Below are 17,049 nucleotides of genomic sequence, written 5' to 3'. Positions count from 1 at the left end.
ATGTGCTGGGCGTAAAGGTAAATAATTTTTATTAAAGGGGTTCATGCATCCCTCAACAGAGATCGGCTGCCGGCAATCATTTAAGAGACGCGTATGAAATGTGTGATAAATGTGTAAGAAAGAGTTGAGAACCCGCGGGATGTTACAAACGTTAAACTTCACAAGTTCGCAGGCATGCATGTGCCTCTGTTTTTAAAGGGGCGCTTCCGGAACTAAGAGTACGATTACCAAAAACTAGGCTGACCATCAAAAGCAACTGCAGAGCTAGCAATGCAGCCATTTGCCTAAATGTTGTCCATGGTTCGCGTTTTCTCATAATCATAATTTTCATAGGATTCCCAGTTCTGCTATGCCAGTTGTTCTCGTGTTCACGCGCAGTACAGACATTTTTATAAAATTCAAGCAGAAATTTTGTGCCGGTGTACAAAGCTGGTCATAAGTAACAATTCAGTGAAACGGCAGGCCATATGTGTGTACTCAGTAGCAAATCAATTTGTAGTCCGAAATGTCACATCGAAAATGAAATCATGCCACCGTCACACCCGGTGAGGAAAGCATGCAGCACGTTCTAGATTGATGTGCTTTTTGTTACTGTGTTCTCTCATGTCAGGTAACTTATTTTGCATATTGAAGACGCGCAACTATGTAGGCGCATTATATTAATCGGTCTCAATGAATGAATGCCGTATAACCAGGTCTTTTCTATGCAGAGAGCACAAGCAGGTGATCAGGACGTTAGAGAAGGCCACATGGGCAGCCTCTTTCAGTTTCTAATCAAAACTCGGAAATTGTAAATTTGCTGCGTAAACAGTGGCCAGGCCCAAACTTTGTGCGTCAAAGTAAGGTTTACAAAACAAGGTGACTGAACACTTTCGCAAAAGAGTAGACACTGTTGAAAGAAATCACGACAAACTTGAAAGGATCAGGCTAAACCAGGACCTAAACGACCTTCAGCAATACAGCCACCGCCTTAACCTAGAAATTCATGGCGTGCCTGTCGCTGAAGAAGAAATCCTGCCGAAAGTTAATGACCTTGTAAGGAAGCTTCGTCTGCCTTCTCTTTTCCATTGTGGCGTTGAGAGCATGCGCAGATTGCCGTCACATCAGGGGGAAATCCCCCGGTTATATTGATAAGATTTGCTCGGCTATATGTGAAAGTTTTATGCATTTTGAAACGCGTCGAACTAAGGAGAGAACACGATGGCATTGTGATTTTTTATATTAAAAAAGAATCTGCTTTGGATGGCAAAGACCTAGGCCAGTGAGCTAAGCTACAAATTTGTCTGGTCGTCTGATGGAAGGATCTTTGTCAGAGAGGAACCCGGAGCGCCTTCGATCAGAATTTCATGTAAAGAAGGCTTAAACAAGATTGTGTGAAATCTTTCCTAAACGATTTTCCATAGTTTATTGTTTTATGGACAATTCCATGTATAACGCGGAATATTTTATTAAAGTAAAAAAGAGCGCTGATTTTCTTTGTGAACACAATTTCTCTTTATATGACCTCAACTCGTCGAGTAGGAGGAATAAGGGCGAGGAAATCGAAAGTGAAGTAGTACATTTACGATTTCATTGTGACATTCTGGGTTTGACAAGAACTTGGTTTTCTTCTAACGCTGAAGCAGATAACTTCGAAGGATACAACAATGTATCTGTCTTTCGGAGTGGAAAAAGGGGCGGCGGTGTGTTGCTGTACATTAAAAAAAGTCTTGCTTATGAGCCTGAGTCTGATGGCTGCACAGTGTGCAGTGACTATGAAATAGTTAGTGTGGTACGCCGTAGCATCGCAATAATACTTGCATACCGACGCCCTGATGGCAATACTCATGATGCATTTCTTGAATATATAGAAATTGTTCTTCAACGTTCGACTTCTAACAAAAGCTTTACAGAGGCTTTTGGTGACCTAAGCATAAGTATTTGTCAAAATAGCCTCTCTCAGTTAAAACTGTTAGCAATAATGCTTTTGTATGGCTGTGAAAATATTATTAGTGCCCCCACTAGGATAAGGCAGACAGCAGAAACGATTACAGATATCTGTTTCACAAATTTGTTACCTCAAAATGCTTCTACTAGAGTATTTTAGGTCTCGTGTAAGTGATCGCTTACTGTTAATTGCGCCATTCAACATTTCTAAACGACACGGCCCACCAAACTACAGGTATAGAGATATTAACGATGAAAAGGTTCCCCAGTTTCGTTCCTTAATGATTTACTGCAACTGGGATGACGTATGCCAGGAAAGTCACCCCTCGAAGACGTACAACTTGTTTATAGAAAAAAAATTGCTGGCATTTACAACATCGGATTTCTATATATATTAATAAAAAACAAAGAAAAAAAGCAAAAATAAAAGAAATGGGTTACAGGAGCACTCCTTAAAAGCGAATAAAGATGAAAAATAAACTGTCTGCTCATTTTTGTACACTAGACAACCAGACCTTCCAGAATATAAAAATATAAGAAACAAATTCAACATGGACCTACAGAAGGCAAAGACACATTTTTAGCAATAAGAGCTTTATAAAATATAGGATAAGTAAAGATTACTTAGGGATTCAGTTAATGGTTTGATAGGTAGGAAGAAGGCGCCCTACCATCTCTGTGTAGTTACATATCAGTGATATTCACTACAGTGGCAAGTCACTTGCAGATAAGTTTAACTTGCATTTTGTGGATGTCGGCTCATTAGGTAAAACGGCGCAGGTGGCTGATAGTAAGCTTGCCGAGTCTTACATTAACAGTTCACCGCCGAACTTTGTCTTTTCATATCCTGTTACTGATCTCGTAGTGGCGTCTAATATAGGCCCATTGAAGAGCAAATGTCGTCCAGGCGATGAAGGTATTACTGCTGCTCCTATTAAGGCTGTTATTGATTCGATAGCGGAACACATTTGCGACCGGATTTTCCTGATGGGTATATTTCCAGATTACATGAAATAGCCCGTGTAACAGTACTTTTGAAAGGAGGAAATAAAAATGAAATAAATAATTACCGCCGAATATCCATACTGCCTATTTTTCTAAAGTTGCTGAACATTTAGTATATCAGAGACTACATTCCTTTAGTAAAAAAAAATGTCACTTGTAAAAAACAGTACAAATTCCAGTCTGGTAGATTGACACAGACAGCATTACTGCCCATTAGGGGTCGCATGCTTAATAACATGGAAGGAAAGTTTTAGCCTGCGGGAATTTTTTTTATTTCCACAAAGCGTTTGGTTTCCTAAAACATGGTATTTTGCCTAGGAAACTCGAAATGTATGGTATACGTGGAACAGTGCTTGTTCTAATGAAAAATTACTGTAGCAATAGAAAACAGTATACAAGGATTCATTATATTAAATTTGACTTGGGTATTATCAAGTACGGTGTACCGCAACGGTCAATCCTCAGCCCTTTACTCTTCATTCTATGCATAAATGACATGGTAGATATGCATTTTACTCCACACTTTGTCATGCATGCAGATAATACGAACGTCTTTTTTGCTAGCGTTAATTTCCAAGAAATTGAGCAAATATCAAACTGCTGGTTAGGCGAACCAACAACATGGCTTATATCCAGTCAGTTAGAATTAAACGTAAAGAAAATGTATGCTCTTTCGCCCGATAAATAATTCAACTGGTTACAATGCGTCTTTGCAATTTATTAAGGAAAGCATCACACAGACGCAATCGCATCAATTTCTTGGAGTATGTTTCCGAAGTAGTCTGAGTTGTTCTGACCATGTAGATAACGTTCGAGTTCAAATATCAAGGTCTATTGGCCTGATTCGGCGCTAATATCATCTTCCAGGTAATGGTAAAATACGGCTATACTTTTCCTTTATTCATTCTGAACTTATGTATTTGATTTTAGTTCGGTGGAACCTGGTACAAAACGGGTGCCAACAAGCTCTATTACCTGCAATAGCGTGCTCTAGATCCAATAAATTACACAACCCATAACGATACATCATTACTTCGTGCTCAAAATGTGGTGCTGTTTCTGGATTGCTACAAATATCAACTAGCAGCGCTGGTATTTAGGAAAATAAAACAAAATTCCGAACTGTTCACTCATATGTTCTTGAACAGAAATAGTTCGCATAATCTCCCTGTTGTAGCACTTGTTTCGCCAATATGTAGCCCCAACTATTGAATGCAGTTAACAAATAATAAAATAATTGCACTATGCAATAGACATTCTGAAACCACAGAATATGCAAAAGAAACTACTTACATATTGCAATTTAGGAACAAATTTACCCACGTGTTAAAAGATCAACTATTTGCTTGTACATAGAACCGAAACTACGAGTACAATAAGTTCTCTCATACGATGGGCATAAAGTTAAGTACCAATCCGTATTGCCACATTTGTGAATATTTCGTTGTTTTTGCTAACTGCTTGCTTTATGTAAATGTGCCCAGTATTCGACACACATCGAAGTATAACTAACACATACGTTGCGTGTGACTTTAAAAAAAATGATTTGTGTGCTTGACCTTTTCATTTTGACGGTGATGATGTGCCTAATCTTCTCTGTAGATAGTATATTGTTTCTTCTGTGTTCCGCTTTGCTGCACCTGTCCGAAGTGCAGCATTAAGGGTAAGCCCAGTCAGGAGACAGACTGTCTTCTTTCCCTTTGTTCGTGGACATTTCTTGAAATGTCCGAATAAATACGAAATAAAAAAAAGAAAAAGCCCCTAAAAGCCCTAGGCACTGTAAAATGGGTGCCCGTAGTATTTCCCTGCATTAGCCTACGCTTCGTGGCTTACCGAAGCCATCCTTTCCAGCTTTCACGGATGTAGAATATTACGTGTTGTTCTTTTTCACTTTTTGCAATCACGTCTGGTGTAAGAAATTTTATAGCTTTAACTTTTCTTCTCGCTTTACCAGTGAGGCGCCAAAATTCAATGGAGACCTTACTAAGTGTACTCACAAGTGTTGTTCTGGCTGAAATCCACTGTGTTAACGCTTCCGTGAACGAGACAGGTAATTATTCCGCCCTGCAAACCAGCAGAATGAAAAAAAAAATGTCACTTTAGCAATGCAGCGTATCAGTGCACCAGCTGTTCAAAAATTCAGTCCCAAAGAACAGCGGCTGCGAAAATGAGACAGCGGAGTTTGCTGTCATCAGCTCCCTGGGTGCTCAACGAGCTGCCGGTGGTGAATTTTTAAGGCGATTAAAGGCATTGTCATTCCTTGCATATAATCCAATTATCAGACCAGCTGGACATTTCACATTGTCCAACTCTGGGATGGATCCTTCAAAAAATGAATAAATAAGGTAATTCTGACACTGTGCCACTGTGGGAAGAATCCGTTGAGGATTAGTTGTCGGCATTTTAGAGACGTTGTGTAGAAGACGTTATTGAATAATACGAAGGTGAGAATGTTTTTATTTCCAGCATGGCGAAACATTTCTTTGAACGTCTGCCGAAAGAAAGGATTAGAGGAATTCTCAAGTAAAAAAAAAGAAAAAGAAGTTATTACACTTGAGGAACGACGTCTCGTTATCTTGAGATCGGAATGAGTAAGGAGCAAATAGTTATTAGCCGCCTGCGCACCAAGTCTGTCCCAATAATACCATGACAAGGCGCCAGAAAGAGTAATATCTTTTAAAGCCTGTTTTCGTAATCCCCGCCCGAGCGCATTACTGATACTGCATTTAAAATAAGCAATGTAAGACATCTGCGTGCTCGTGCAAAGAACAGTTTTCGCTTCCCGCAGAACGCAGATGAAATCTCAGAGGAGATCAGTGTTAAAATTTTATTCCAACGTCAGATAGGGTATTTCTAAAACATCGCGAAAAGCATTCGAGTGCGTTTATTTTTGCATTATGAAGTTAGCGATAGCAAAGCTCAAATGGCGCCAGTTATCAAGAGGCTCATTTTCGTAACCCTGAACTTGAATTGCCGCATACGGCAGTTACGCTCGGTTTTACGAATAGCCTAACTGCATTTATGCATGCAACTACCCCAGTTATAGCAATAAACAGTGAAATTTCATGCATGAGCAATTAATTTTTTTTTTTGCTGTACCGTAACTACGTTCAAGCTCAAAGACACTTAGCATGCCCTCGTAACAAGCATCGTCTGCGCAATTGTGAATGGGTAAGTGCTTCGTACATTGCGAAACCGATTCAGACCGCTCCAATTTTAATTGCTTTTTTTTCGCCGCATAATAACACCTACTCGAAATTCCCGTTTCTTCCTAATTAACGCAATCTGTATAGCATCCTCGTGACTTCTCACTGCTGCTCGTCATTGTTTTTTCTTCTGGGCAAGGAATGAATATGGATTATGGTCGGAATTACAACTGCGTGCAGGACATCAACATACTTTCCTATTGGATATAAGAAAAAGAGACAACCATTGCGACTCTGTTCTCGTCTCTGGCGAAACTTCTCATTGGTGCAAAACTTGAAAGCAATAGTGCGCCGCGCGTGTGCACGCCTACAAAAACACGGCTTTTGGTTTACAAAGTACGCACATCCCGTAAATTTTGCATAGAGCTTTGATGCTTACGCAGCACAGAAATTTTACCTGGTCGAAAACAAAGTTAATTAGAGGCATGCGGTATTACCTTTTGAAATTACTCTTAGAGAAGACAGACGGCAGCTAACTGTTTATGTGAATGTAAGGCATCCACGCCATTCCACCACGGAAGTAGATTGCGGCAGGCCTCTCTGTAGCTGACCTGTAATTATAGTTATGGTAAAAAGTAACACCAACCTCCGGAGGCGGTTAGTTAAGTAGTTAACGTAAGAGTACGTACATATTTTCATAAGCGAGGGGTGGTTATTTTCAGACTAATGCGTCTCGTGCCTCGAGGGCGCCTACCTTTTTCGACACGCGAACAAATTTTCGCTGGTGTACTGCCAGCATGCTTCTTCACGGGCAAAAATTGCAAAATCACATTGTGAAGGTTTTTGTATAACAAACGTGCTTTTTCTTGTACTAGCATGGCCATGCATTTTCTCATACCTAAATAAGAAGAGCTGTGCGCGTTAATTTGAATGGCAGATGCAGAGGGAGAGATACAAAACGGGAGAAAATACAGGGAGCTTAGGCAGTGTAAGCACCGACTGGCTGACTGTCGACTCCCCATGAAAATTTTCATACAATTTTCCATTGTGATGGCTGGGTGATAGATGGGGGATGATGACTGGCTGGTAACAGCAGTGATGGTTGGGTAAGCTGCCCTTACCCTGCCGTCACTGCTAATGCAACTGAAATTTCTGATGGATACAATACGAGAGTTATGACCTTAACAATACTGTGTCAATTAACAAAACGTGTTCGTAACATTATTGCTAAAGGAGACGCTAAGAGCTCTGCTAGTGAAGGCAGGAGTAACATAAAACGCAAAGCTGTCCCCAGACTCAGGAGTGGCCCTTAGTTTCGTTTTCCCTATTTTCTCCAGCAGGTGGAACCTGATCTTGTGACGGGTGGCGGGAGGAGGCGGGGAAGAGGCCCCTGCATGAAGGAGAGTGAGCAAGAACCCGGCGCCAGGCCCAGGCCGATCTGATGTCATGGCGGGCCCTTGCCAGAGGCCCACGGGCGCTAAGGCCGTCGCACGGGGAATCCTCATCGCTTGGCTACACGGTGCGTTCTGTAGGACTATGTAAACCTATCTACAGAAAAAAAAAACAAGATCATTTTTTTGTACATTGTTCTTGTTCCTTCAGTCAGAAGACTGAGTGAGCAGACCTTTTAACGTGTAAGCTGTAGCGCCATATATACACTTTTGTAAGTAAATATTGTTATCCACCAAACAGCAGCATGAAGCTACAAAGTTAATTATTTTTTAATCTCTATGTGAAAAGCAGTAGCCGGCGCCACTTAGAGTCGACAACACCTCCGAAGTACCATATAATATTAATAGTAAGAAAACTCATGCAGGTTTAACAATAAGTCAATCAATGTTTACTGGTGCGAAAGCGTCAAATGACCCATTGAGCGAAAAGGTCGGCGCCTGTCCTCTGTAACAGCGAAACGGCACTTAACCTCGCATTGCCATTGGCTGCGGCACAGGTCACGAGCGCGCCTCGATGGAGTTCCCATTGGCTGCAAGGGCACGCCACGAGCAGAGCCTGGACTGAGCAGAGCGGGCGAAAGGGAACGCCTTCTGTGCAATAGCGTACCAGCTGTTGCGTGAGGGGAGAGGGCATCGCCGCGACGCCACGTCACTATCGCTCTCGGCACGAGCGCTCCTCGACGGAGCAGAGTGGCAGAGCGACGGTGAAAGAGGGCACCTGCTGTGCGATAGTGCGCCAGGGGCTGCGTGAGGGGCGAGGGCATCGCCGCGACGCGTCGCCCGATAGGCATAGCCACGCCGATGGCCTCGGGCATTGGTGCCGCATGCTGCTGCTGGTTGCTGGCTCGGGCTGCGCGTACCTCTACGGTGAATTACTCGCAGCGCAAGTCTTGGAACAACCGGTCAGCGCCATTCAATTGGACGTAAATGCCTTCGCAGTCGAAACTTATGAAAAGCGCTTAGGTGTCCTCGGATTTTAACCACAAATACATACGCAAACGTGGTAAAACGTTCATGCAAAATAGAGTCTCATGGTCAAAGACCAATGGGAGACATATTTCATATAGGAATCCCTTGCGTAGCTGGAAGGGCGGCTTCACGCCAGCGCAGGGGGGATGTTGTTTCAAAGCGAAGCCTTGTTTGCGAACTCTCCAGGAATTTACTGACCGTTGCTGCTGGTGCTGTCTTGCCGAATAGCGTAAAAAAATTCACAGGATCTCTTATGTTAGTCGTAAGACGACTTGAACGCGAAGCCTCAAGTGCCGATGCATTAAAGATGGACGCATGATGTACACATCCCCCTTAATTCACTTAGTCTACTTCGCTTAGGCATACCTCTTAATTCGCTTGGTCACTTCCCTTAATTCACTTCGTGTACTTCGCTTAGGCATCCCTCTTAATTCCAAAGGTCGAGAGTTCGACTCCCGACTGATGTCGTGGGTTCGAGTGCCTTTATCATATGTCTTAATTGCACGTGCCTTAATAACTTTGCCCTAATTATCACTGAGGCTCGGCCGGAATGGATCAGGGAGGTGGCGGGCGCCTGCCTGCTGCCGGTGGTTGGCAAGGACCACTTAATTAACAGTAAAGGTGGTGGGTTCAACCGCCACCAAAGGTGTAGGGCTCGAGTCCCACCAAAGGCTGAGAGTTCGACTCCGACCAAAGGTCGTGGGTTGGAGTGCCTTAACTCCATCTCGATTAACTGTGCGTGAATTAACTTCCCATTCATTAACACCAATGGTCGTGAGTTCGAGTGCATTAACTGTATCGCAATTAACTTCGCCTTCATTAACACCCAATATGATTGGTTCGAACTCCCACCAGAGGTCGAGGGTTCGTAGCCTTTTTGGTACCTTTCGTGTCTTCGGCGCGTTTTTCGCTCAAGGTCGGCTGACCGACGAGACGTATCAAGACTTTCGCCATAATGGACGGGGGATTCTTCCTCTGACGACGTCGAACATTCTCTGGCATGTTTCTCTGTTGGGCAAACGGATAACAGCTTTACTGGCAGAAATCCCTATGTTTGTTGAACGTGCAGGACAGAAAATTCACAATCTGGCTAAACAATTAAAAGAATGAAATGCAAAGCAGCATGTTAGCACTTTTATGTACCTTTGAAACCAAGAAAAAAAGTACTTTGCTATGCGAATTCTTATGAAAAAAAAAAGTAAAATATGTCGGACAGCGTCACATGATGGTTCAAGTGAAACGAACGCCGGTTGTCCCGTCGTCTACGCTGCTCGCTGTGTTGAACGTAAACTAACTGGGACAGTATAGAACGTTCGCGAAAAACATTTCCCTGTTTGACGAGAAAAACAAGTTTTTTATCTTCCATCACTTCAGTGCAAGAATTATTGAATTTTTTTTTCTTTCTGTAAATACTACTCTACTTGATACCGACAGCATTAAGTAAATATTTACTGATATCCGAAATTTTGGCGATTATTTTCTCGGAAGGAAAGAAAATGCTTGCTGATATACCGAGAATAAAGCCCTCATACTCCTGTTGTCTAGAAATGTTTAAGCGAGGCTGCCTTGTTTGTTGCAAAACACAATTCAAGGGGTACCCATCCTTTCCAAGTGCCGCTGTGTATTCATAATTTCATATGCATGTACAGAAAGAAAGCTGCACTAAGACCCTTCATAAACTTGACATTACCACCACTGTATAAAACATCATGGTTTAATGGAAACGTTTCTTCGTGCCAAGCCTCTCAGAAAAATTCGGGAAAGTATGCTGCTACATACCCGAGGCACCATTGTCGCACTGTTTGCCGATGGACCCATGCGATGTGCTTTAATGGTAGATTTGCTCAGTGGCATGCATAACATAAGAGAACTAAGCATGACGCTTAGCGGCTCTTCTTCGAGCAGTAACGCGTCCGATATAGCGCCTCGAATAACCACCTCTGGTGGGAGTCTTGTATATTGAGAGAGGTGGCTTAGGTGGCTTATGCTAACAGCAGTTTATGTTGAATCTCGCTTAGCCCGTGGTCCTTCGTGTCCATTAAAAGTAAAAAAAGAAAAAAGATGGAAGGGATACAATTGTATCAACCTATTAGTTACCATTAACTGATGTAAAGAAGGGGGCTGCTTCTTATAGGTTATAGCAACAGAAAAAGTCAGCTTACAATCTATGTATATATATATATATATATATATATATATATATATATATATAGATATATATAGATATATATATATTATATATTACATTACATTATTATATATATACATTATGGGATTTTAGGTGCCAAAACCATAGTCTGATTATCAGACACGCCAGAGGGAAGACTCCCGATCAATTCGGACCACCTGGGGTTCTTTAACATGCATCTAAATCCCTACGGGTATTTTTGCATTTCGCCCCCATCGAAACGCGGTCGCCGGGTTTCGATCCCGCGACCTCGTGCTTAGCAGCGCAACACCAAAGCCACTAAGCAACCATGGCGAGTTTGAAGGCCTGCTTGTTCAGCGTGCAGTATTGGTCATGTCGATTCACCATATAAACGGGTGGGGGACGCTGACCCTTGGGACTTTTCGTTCCGCCCGTCACGCAGGCTTCGTGACCACGGTGTCCGCCGTGAAGCTGGTCAACGTGGACATCCCGTCCCCGACCACGCTGGGCGAGACGGTGGGTCTGAGCTGCATCTACGAGCTGAACGGCGATCGGCTCTACTCGGTCAAGTGGTACAAGAACGACGTCGAGTTCTACCGCTTCGTGCCTAACGACTGGCCACCGGGACAATTCCTGCCCCTGCCGGGCGTCGACGTGGACGTGCGTATGATACACGCGAACGTTGCACACATATAACTGGATCGCAGTGCCGTCGGGGCACGCCAGTAAGTTCGCAGCAGTGACCAAAAAAAACGTTTCGTCCGTTGCCCGGTGAGGGGTCCTCGAAAGCAACGCGGACACACACGACAGTAGCACCAGTACTAGTTACCGCAAACGTTACGAGAGTACCACAACTGAATACATAAACAGTGTTTTGGAAACATAGTAGCTCGGGTGAATGAAAGAGAGCCAGAGAAAAGTGATAAGGAAAGACAAGGAGGCTAATGAGGCTGAGCATTATTGGCTACCATGTACTAGCGGCAGGGAAGGAATTGGCTAAAACACGAGTAGGAGAAAAGTTCACAATATGCACGCATACACCTACACAAGTGTCCATTGTTAAGTCGGAACGAAAAGCAAGGGAACCGAGGGGTCCAACATTTATTAATCATATCATAAGAAGCAAACAAACAAAGATAGCAAAGACAACACAGGGGAAATTGTACTTACTAACTGAATTAAAGAAATAACAAATCAATGGAAATGAAACCGGATGAAAAACAACTGGCCGCTGGTGGAGAACGATCGCACGTCTTCGCATTACGCGTTCGATGCCCTTACCAAGTAAGCTATCGCAGCGCCGTTTTGCCATCCACTTTCCGAGGTATTTGTGTTTTTACTACTAGAACTAATCCTGGGAGTGTTAGCCAGCGCCACCACTCCCAAACCTTGGCGGCAAACGTGGAACATCTTTTCTGCGCAGGCGTCACGAGTACGTGACCTTTTTTTGGGCGAAGGAACTAGTCAATAAGCCCACACGTGCGACGTGAAAGAATCAATGTTGCCGGATTCGAGACCCTCGTCGACCAGTAAAATAGTCCTGATGCATAGGATTGTGTTTCAACTTAAAAGGGTGCACCACTTCCCACGCGTTCCGAAAACGCCAGGCTTTTTTTGTGAAAGAGCAGCGGAAGGCTTACTAACAACGTGTTTCTTTTTTTTTTGCAATAGCTCCTACTTGACATACGATGTTAGTTTGATAATACGCGCGCCTACCACTTACTCTCCCCGCAGGGGCGTCTGCGTCAGCAGGCGTTTGGCGTGTTGCGACACCACGTACCCGAGCACACGAGGGTTGGACCCTCCCGCGTGTAGCCGTGCGCGGCTTAGCCGTGTCCGGGGAAACGGGGATCCTGGGGGTTGAGCCAATGCCGGGTGTTTGGACCTTTACGGCCCCTCGGCGGCGGCAACACACCCCTTTGGCCTCGGCTTCACGTAGACGGCACCCCCGGACTGACCCACCCGGGGGATATCGGCAGTCGCCTTTTCCTGTCTCTCCCTCCTCAAATCTTCGTCTTTATCTCTCACTTTTTTACCTTTCCTGTCTCCTTCTCTCTTCTTTTTACTTCCTTTCTCCTGGCGGCAAGGGTTAACCCTGTGTGGCTATCCAACCTTGGGTACACCATATTCGGTTATAGTGACGGCGTACGACTGGCGTCGTGCAGACTTGTATGCAAGCTCTGCCGCGTCCCCTCGTTGGGCTCCGTGGTGGGCGGTCGGCGCTGTTGCCGAATATATACAATTTTTCATGGAAACTTCTTTCCCCTCCCTTGCTGATCGCCCTCAGAAACGAGGGCGCACCGAAGATGTCTTCAAGTTTTTTGGACGTCAAACCCAGAATTTTCCCCGCTTTCACGTTATTCATTCTGAAAAGCCAAACAAAGTAGTCCGAAACATTTCACCATTCCTTGTTTCAAAATCCCTGACTGATGCTTTTGGTCCCGGGTACAAGGTGTCGAGGATGGCAAGCGGCGACCTCCTCTTGGAGCTCCGCGATGTAAAACAGTACGAGAAACTACCGCAACTAGTTTCATTTGGCGAGACCCCCATAACAGTAACCCCACACCGTACAATGAACACCACCCGTGGTGTTGTGTCAGATGATGATTTACTTGAGCTGACTGAAGCGGAACTCCTGGAGGGCTTCAGCGAACAAAATGTGATCAACGTCAGAAGAATAAAGATGAGGCGGGATGGTAAAGAGATTCAGACGAGGCACCTAATAATTACTTTTGGATCAAGTATCTTGCCCGAGTCAATCGAGGCCGGGTACATCAAGCTCCGTGTTAGGCCTTACGTGCCCAATCCACTCCGATGTTTCAAATGTCAGCGCTTCGGCCACAGCTCGCAGAGCTGCCGCGGCCGCCAAACTTCTGCCAAATGCAGTGCCACAGAACACACCACTGAAACTTGTGAGAACGCTCTCCACTGTGTAAACTGTGAGGGGGAGCACGCCGCGTACTCGCGGTCGTGCCCATCCTGGAAGAAAGGAAAAGAAATAGTAACAATCAAAGTGAAAGAAAATATATCATTCAAGGAGGCACGCAGGCGGGTTGCATACCTGCCAAAGAAAAGCTTTGCCGAAGTGGCGCGTCAGGGGGCAGCGTCACAACGGCCTCCGGCGGCTGTGCGACCCACAAACAGTGAGTCGGCAGTTACGCCGTAAGCCCCTACGGTGGTTGCAGCTAGCGCTGCTCCGCCAACCGAGCAGAAGGGACCTTTTATCCCGAAGGTGGGCGCAGCTGAGGCTGCCCCAACCTCCGCGGCCCCTTCCAGCGCTGGCAACAGCCAGCGCAGCCAAATCCCCCACGGAGCCCCATCGACCTCCGGGCTGGTGGGTGCAGGGGTCTTGCCCTCCAAGGCAGGGCCCTCGCTCGTAAATTCTCGCTCGCAAGAGCACGTGTCCGGCGCCTCACAAGAGGCAATGGACACTATAACTATCCTCAAGGCGCACCCAGCGCCTAAGGAGCGGCGAGGCTCCCTCGAACGCTCCAGAAAGAGTAGAACGCCCGTTACAGGGCCTCGAAAGAGCTCTGTAACTTAAGGCATCACCTCCGTTTCCATACACACAAGCACTTATTTACCTTCAAAATGGCGACACAAATTATTCAATGGAACGTCAGAGGTCTTTTTAGGAACCTTGATGACGTGCAAGAGCTTATACAAAAACACAATCCAAAAGTGCTGTGTATACAGGAAACACATTTAAACCTACAACACACAAACTTTCTCCGACAGTATGTCAAGTTCCGCAAAGATCGCGATGATGCTGTCTTATCATCAGGCGGTGTTGCCATCTGTATTCATAAAAGTATTTCCTGTCAGCGTTTACAGCTACAAACGCCCCTTGAGGCAGTGGCGGTTCGAGCTGTTTTCCTAAACAAACTCATCACCATTAGCTCTCTTTACGTGCCCCCACACTACAAGTTAACGAAACACGAATTCCAATCCTTTATAGATCAATTGCCAGAACCTTATGTTCTTGGCGATTTCAATGCGCACAGCTCCCTGTGGGGCGACTCTCGTATAGACGCGCGAGGACGTCTTGTTGAGCAATTCCTTTTTTCTTCAGGTGCGTGCTTGCTGAATAAGAAGAAACCCACTTATTGCTGTCTTGCAAACAATACCTTTTCTTCAAGTGATCTGAGCATAGTTTCCCCGTCTATACTGCCCGAACTCGAATGGGAAGTTACAAATAATCCCTACGGAAGCGACCACTTCCCCATACTATTAAGAACACTTAAAGAAAATGAATATCTACCACAGGCTCCTAGGTGGAAGATTGACACAGCAGACTGGGAGGAATTCCGAAATTTAACTAGTATATCATGGGATGACATGTGTTCTTTAGAAATCGATGCTGCTGTGGAATACTTCACAGCCTTTATAATGGATGCCGCATGTAAATGCATACGTGAAGTAAGTGGCTCGGCATGCAAACGGCATGTCCCGTGGTGGAACGATGAATGTAGAGTCGCACGTAGGAATCAAAACAAGGCGTGGGGGTTGCTACGTGCGTCGCCCACTGCAGAGAATCTTGTTAACTTCAAGAAAGTTAAGTCTCAAGGCAGGAGAACCCGCCGACAGGCCAGAAGAGAGAGTTGGCAAAAGTTTTTATCGAACATCAACTCGTTTACAGATGAGGCGAAAGTCTGGAACCGCGTAAATAGAATTAGAGGCAGTCAAACATATTCACTCCCTCTCGTAAACACACAGGGTGATACGCTGCAACATCAGGCAGACTCACTTGGCGAACACTTTGAGAGTGTGTCAAGTTCAAAACATTATTCGAAATCCTTCCTAAAGTATAAACAAATAGAAGAATGTAAGCCACTCAAAGGAAAATGTCTTAAAATGAATCGTACAACTGCCCTTTCAGTATTGCCGAGTTCAGAGCTGCCTTGAGCTCATGCAAGAGCTCTGCACCTGGATCAGACAGACTCATGTATGAAATGATCAAAAACCTACCCAGTGATACCCAAGTTACACTACTCACACTTTTCAACACCATTTGGGCTGCAGGATACCTCCCAACTGCATGGAAAGAAGCCATTGTGGTTCCTGTTTTAAAACAAGGCAAAGATCCTTCCTTAGTGGCAAGTTACCGCCCGATCGCCCTCACGAGTTGCCTTTGTAAGGTATTTGAAAAAATGATTAATCGGCGACTCATCCATTTCCTTGAAATGAGCAAAATGCTTGATCCGTATCAGTGCGGCTTCCGAGAAGGGCGGTCCACAACCGATCATCTCGTACGTGTTGAAGGAAATATCCGGGACGCATTTATACATAAACAGTTCTTCCTATCGATATTTCTCGATATGGAAAAGGCGTATGACACGACGTGGCGTTACGGAATCTTAAGAGACCTGTCAGAAATGGGCATCCACGGTAATATGCTTAATATAATAAAAAGCTATTTGTCAAATCGTACCTTCCGGGTAAAAGTCGGCAATGCACTCTCACGGCCTTTTACGCAAGAAACGGGTGTACCCCAAGGAGGCGTTCTCAGCTGCACGCTCTTTATCGTGAAGATGAACACGCTTCGTGCTTCATTACCACCCGCCATCTTTTACTCTGTCTACGTCGATGACATTCAAATAGCTTTCAAATCCTGTAACCTCGCCGTCTGCGAGAGACAGGTACAGCATGGTTTGAACAAGGTGTCAGGGTGGGCAGAGAAAAATGGATTCAAAATCAATCCTCACAAGAGTTCTTGTGTTTTGTTTACAAGGAAGAGAGGCCTGGTTCCAGATCCCTGCTTAGAAGTGTGTGGACAACAGATACCTGTAAACAAAGAACACAAATTTCTAGGTGTCATACTTGACTACAGACTCACTTTCGTCCCCCACATTAAACATCTTAAAGAAAAGTGTCTAAAAACAATGAACATAATCAAACTTCTATCCCAGACTACGTGGGGTAGTGACAGGAAGTGTTTATTGAAACTCTATAAAAGCCTCATTCGATCACGATTAGACTATGGTGCTGTGATTTATCACTCTGCCGCCCCGAGCGCACTAAAAATGCTAGGCCCTGTCCACCATCTAGGAATCCGACTGGCCACAGGCGCTTTCAGAACAAGTCCCATACAAAGTTTATATGCAGAATCAAATGAGTGGTCACTTCATCTTCAGAGAACATACATGAGCCAAACATATTTTCTGAAAGTCCACTCAAATCCTCAACATCCCTGTTTTAATACCATTAATGACATGACATATGCTACACTCTTTCGCAATCGTCCTTCCGTAAGACAGCCTTTCTCGCTGCGTGTGAGGGAGCTTAGTGAAGAAATGCACGTTCCACTCCTCGAGCTTCCCCTAATGCATCCAGCCAAGCTACTGCCTCCGTGGGAGTGGCAGCTCATACAATGTGATATATCTTTCATGCAAGTTACAAAACA

At 44.6% G+C, this 17,049-nt stretch overlaps 1 protein-coding gene and 1 long non-coding RNA gene across 5 annotated transcripts in view; one reads left to right on the top strand and one right to left on the bottom strand.

Moving 5' to 3' along the window:
- Positions 1-17,049, bottom strand: part of LOC135896416 (uncharacterized) — a 110,763-nt gene that overhangs the window by 12,527 nt on the left and 81,187 nt on the right. The window contains exon 2 of the long non-coding RNA XR_010562696.2: positions 4,929-4,995. This is a non-coding gene — a long non-coding RNA (uncharacterized lncRNA). The remainder of the gene's footprint in view (positions 1-4,928; positions 4,996-17,049) is intronic.
- LOC135896415 (uncharacterized) overlaps positions 1-17,049 on the top strand; it is a 203,325-nt gene that overhangs the window by 173,551 nt on the left and 12,725 nt on the right. For 3 of the 4 annotated variants that reach the window (XM_065424789.2, XM_065424788.2, XM_070537030.1), the window contains 2 exons: positions 7,415-7,596; positions 11,089-11,306. In XM_065424789.2, coding sequence (XP_065280861.1) covers positions 7,524-7,596; positions 11,089-11,306 — 291 coding nt within the window. In that variant the 5' untranslated portion in view covers positions 7,415-7,523. The remainder of the gene's footprint in view (positions 1-7,414; positions 7,597-11,088; positions 11,307-17,049) is intronic. The other variant, XM_070537029.1, reaches the window with a different exon arrangement.

This window comes from Dermacentor albipictus, chromosome 4 (assembly GCF_038994185.2).
Source record: "Dermacentor albipictus isolate Rhodes 1998 colony chromosome 4, USDA_Dalb.pri_finalv2, whole genome shotgun sequence".
In the NCBI taxonomy this organism is placed as follows: domain Eukaryota; kingdom Metazoa; phylum Arthropoda; class Arachnida; order Ixodida; family Ixodidae; genus Dermacentor; species Dermacentor albipictus.
This window is presented reverse-complemented; position numbering and strand designations above follow the sequence as displayed.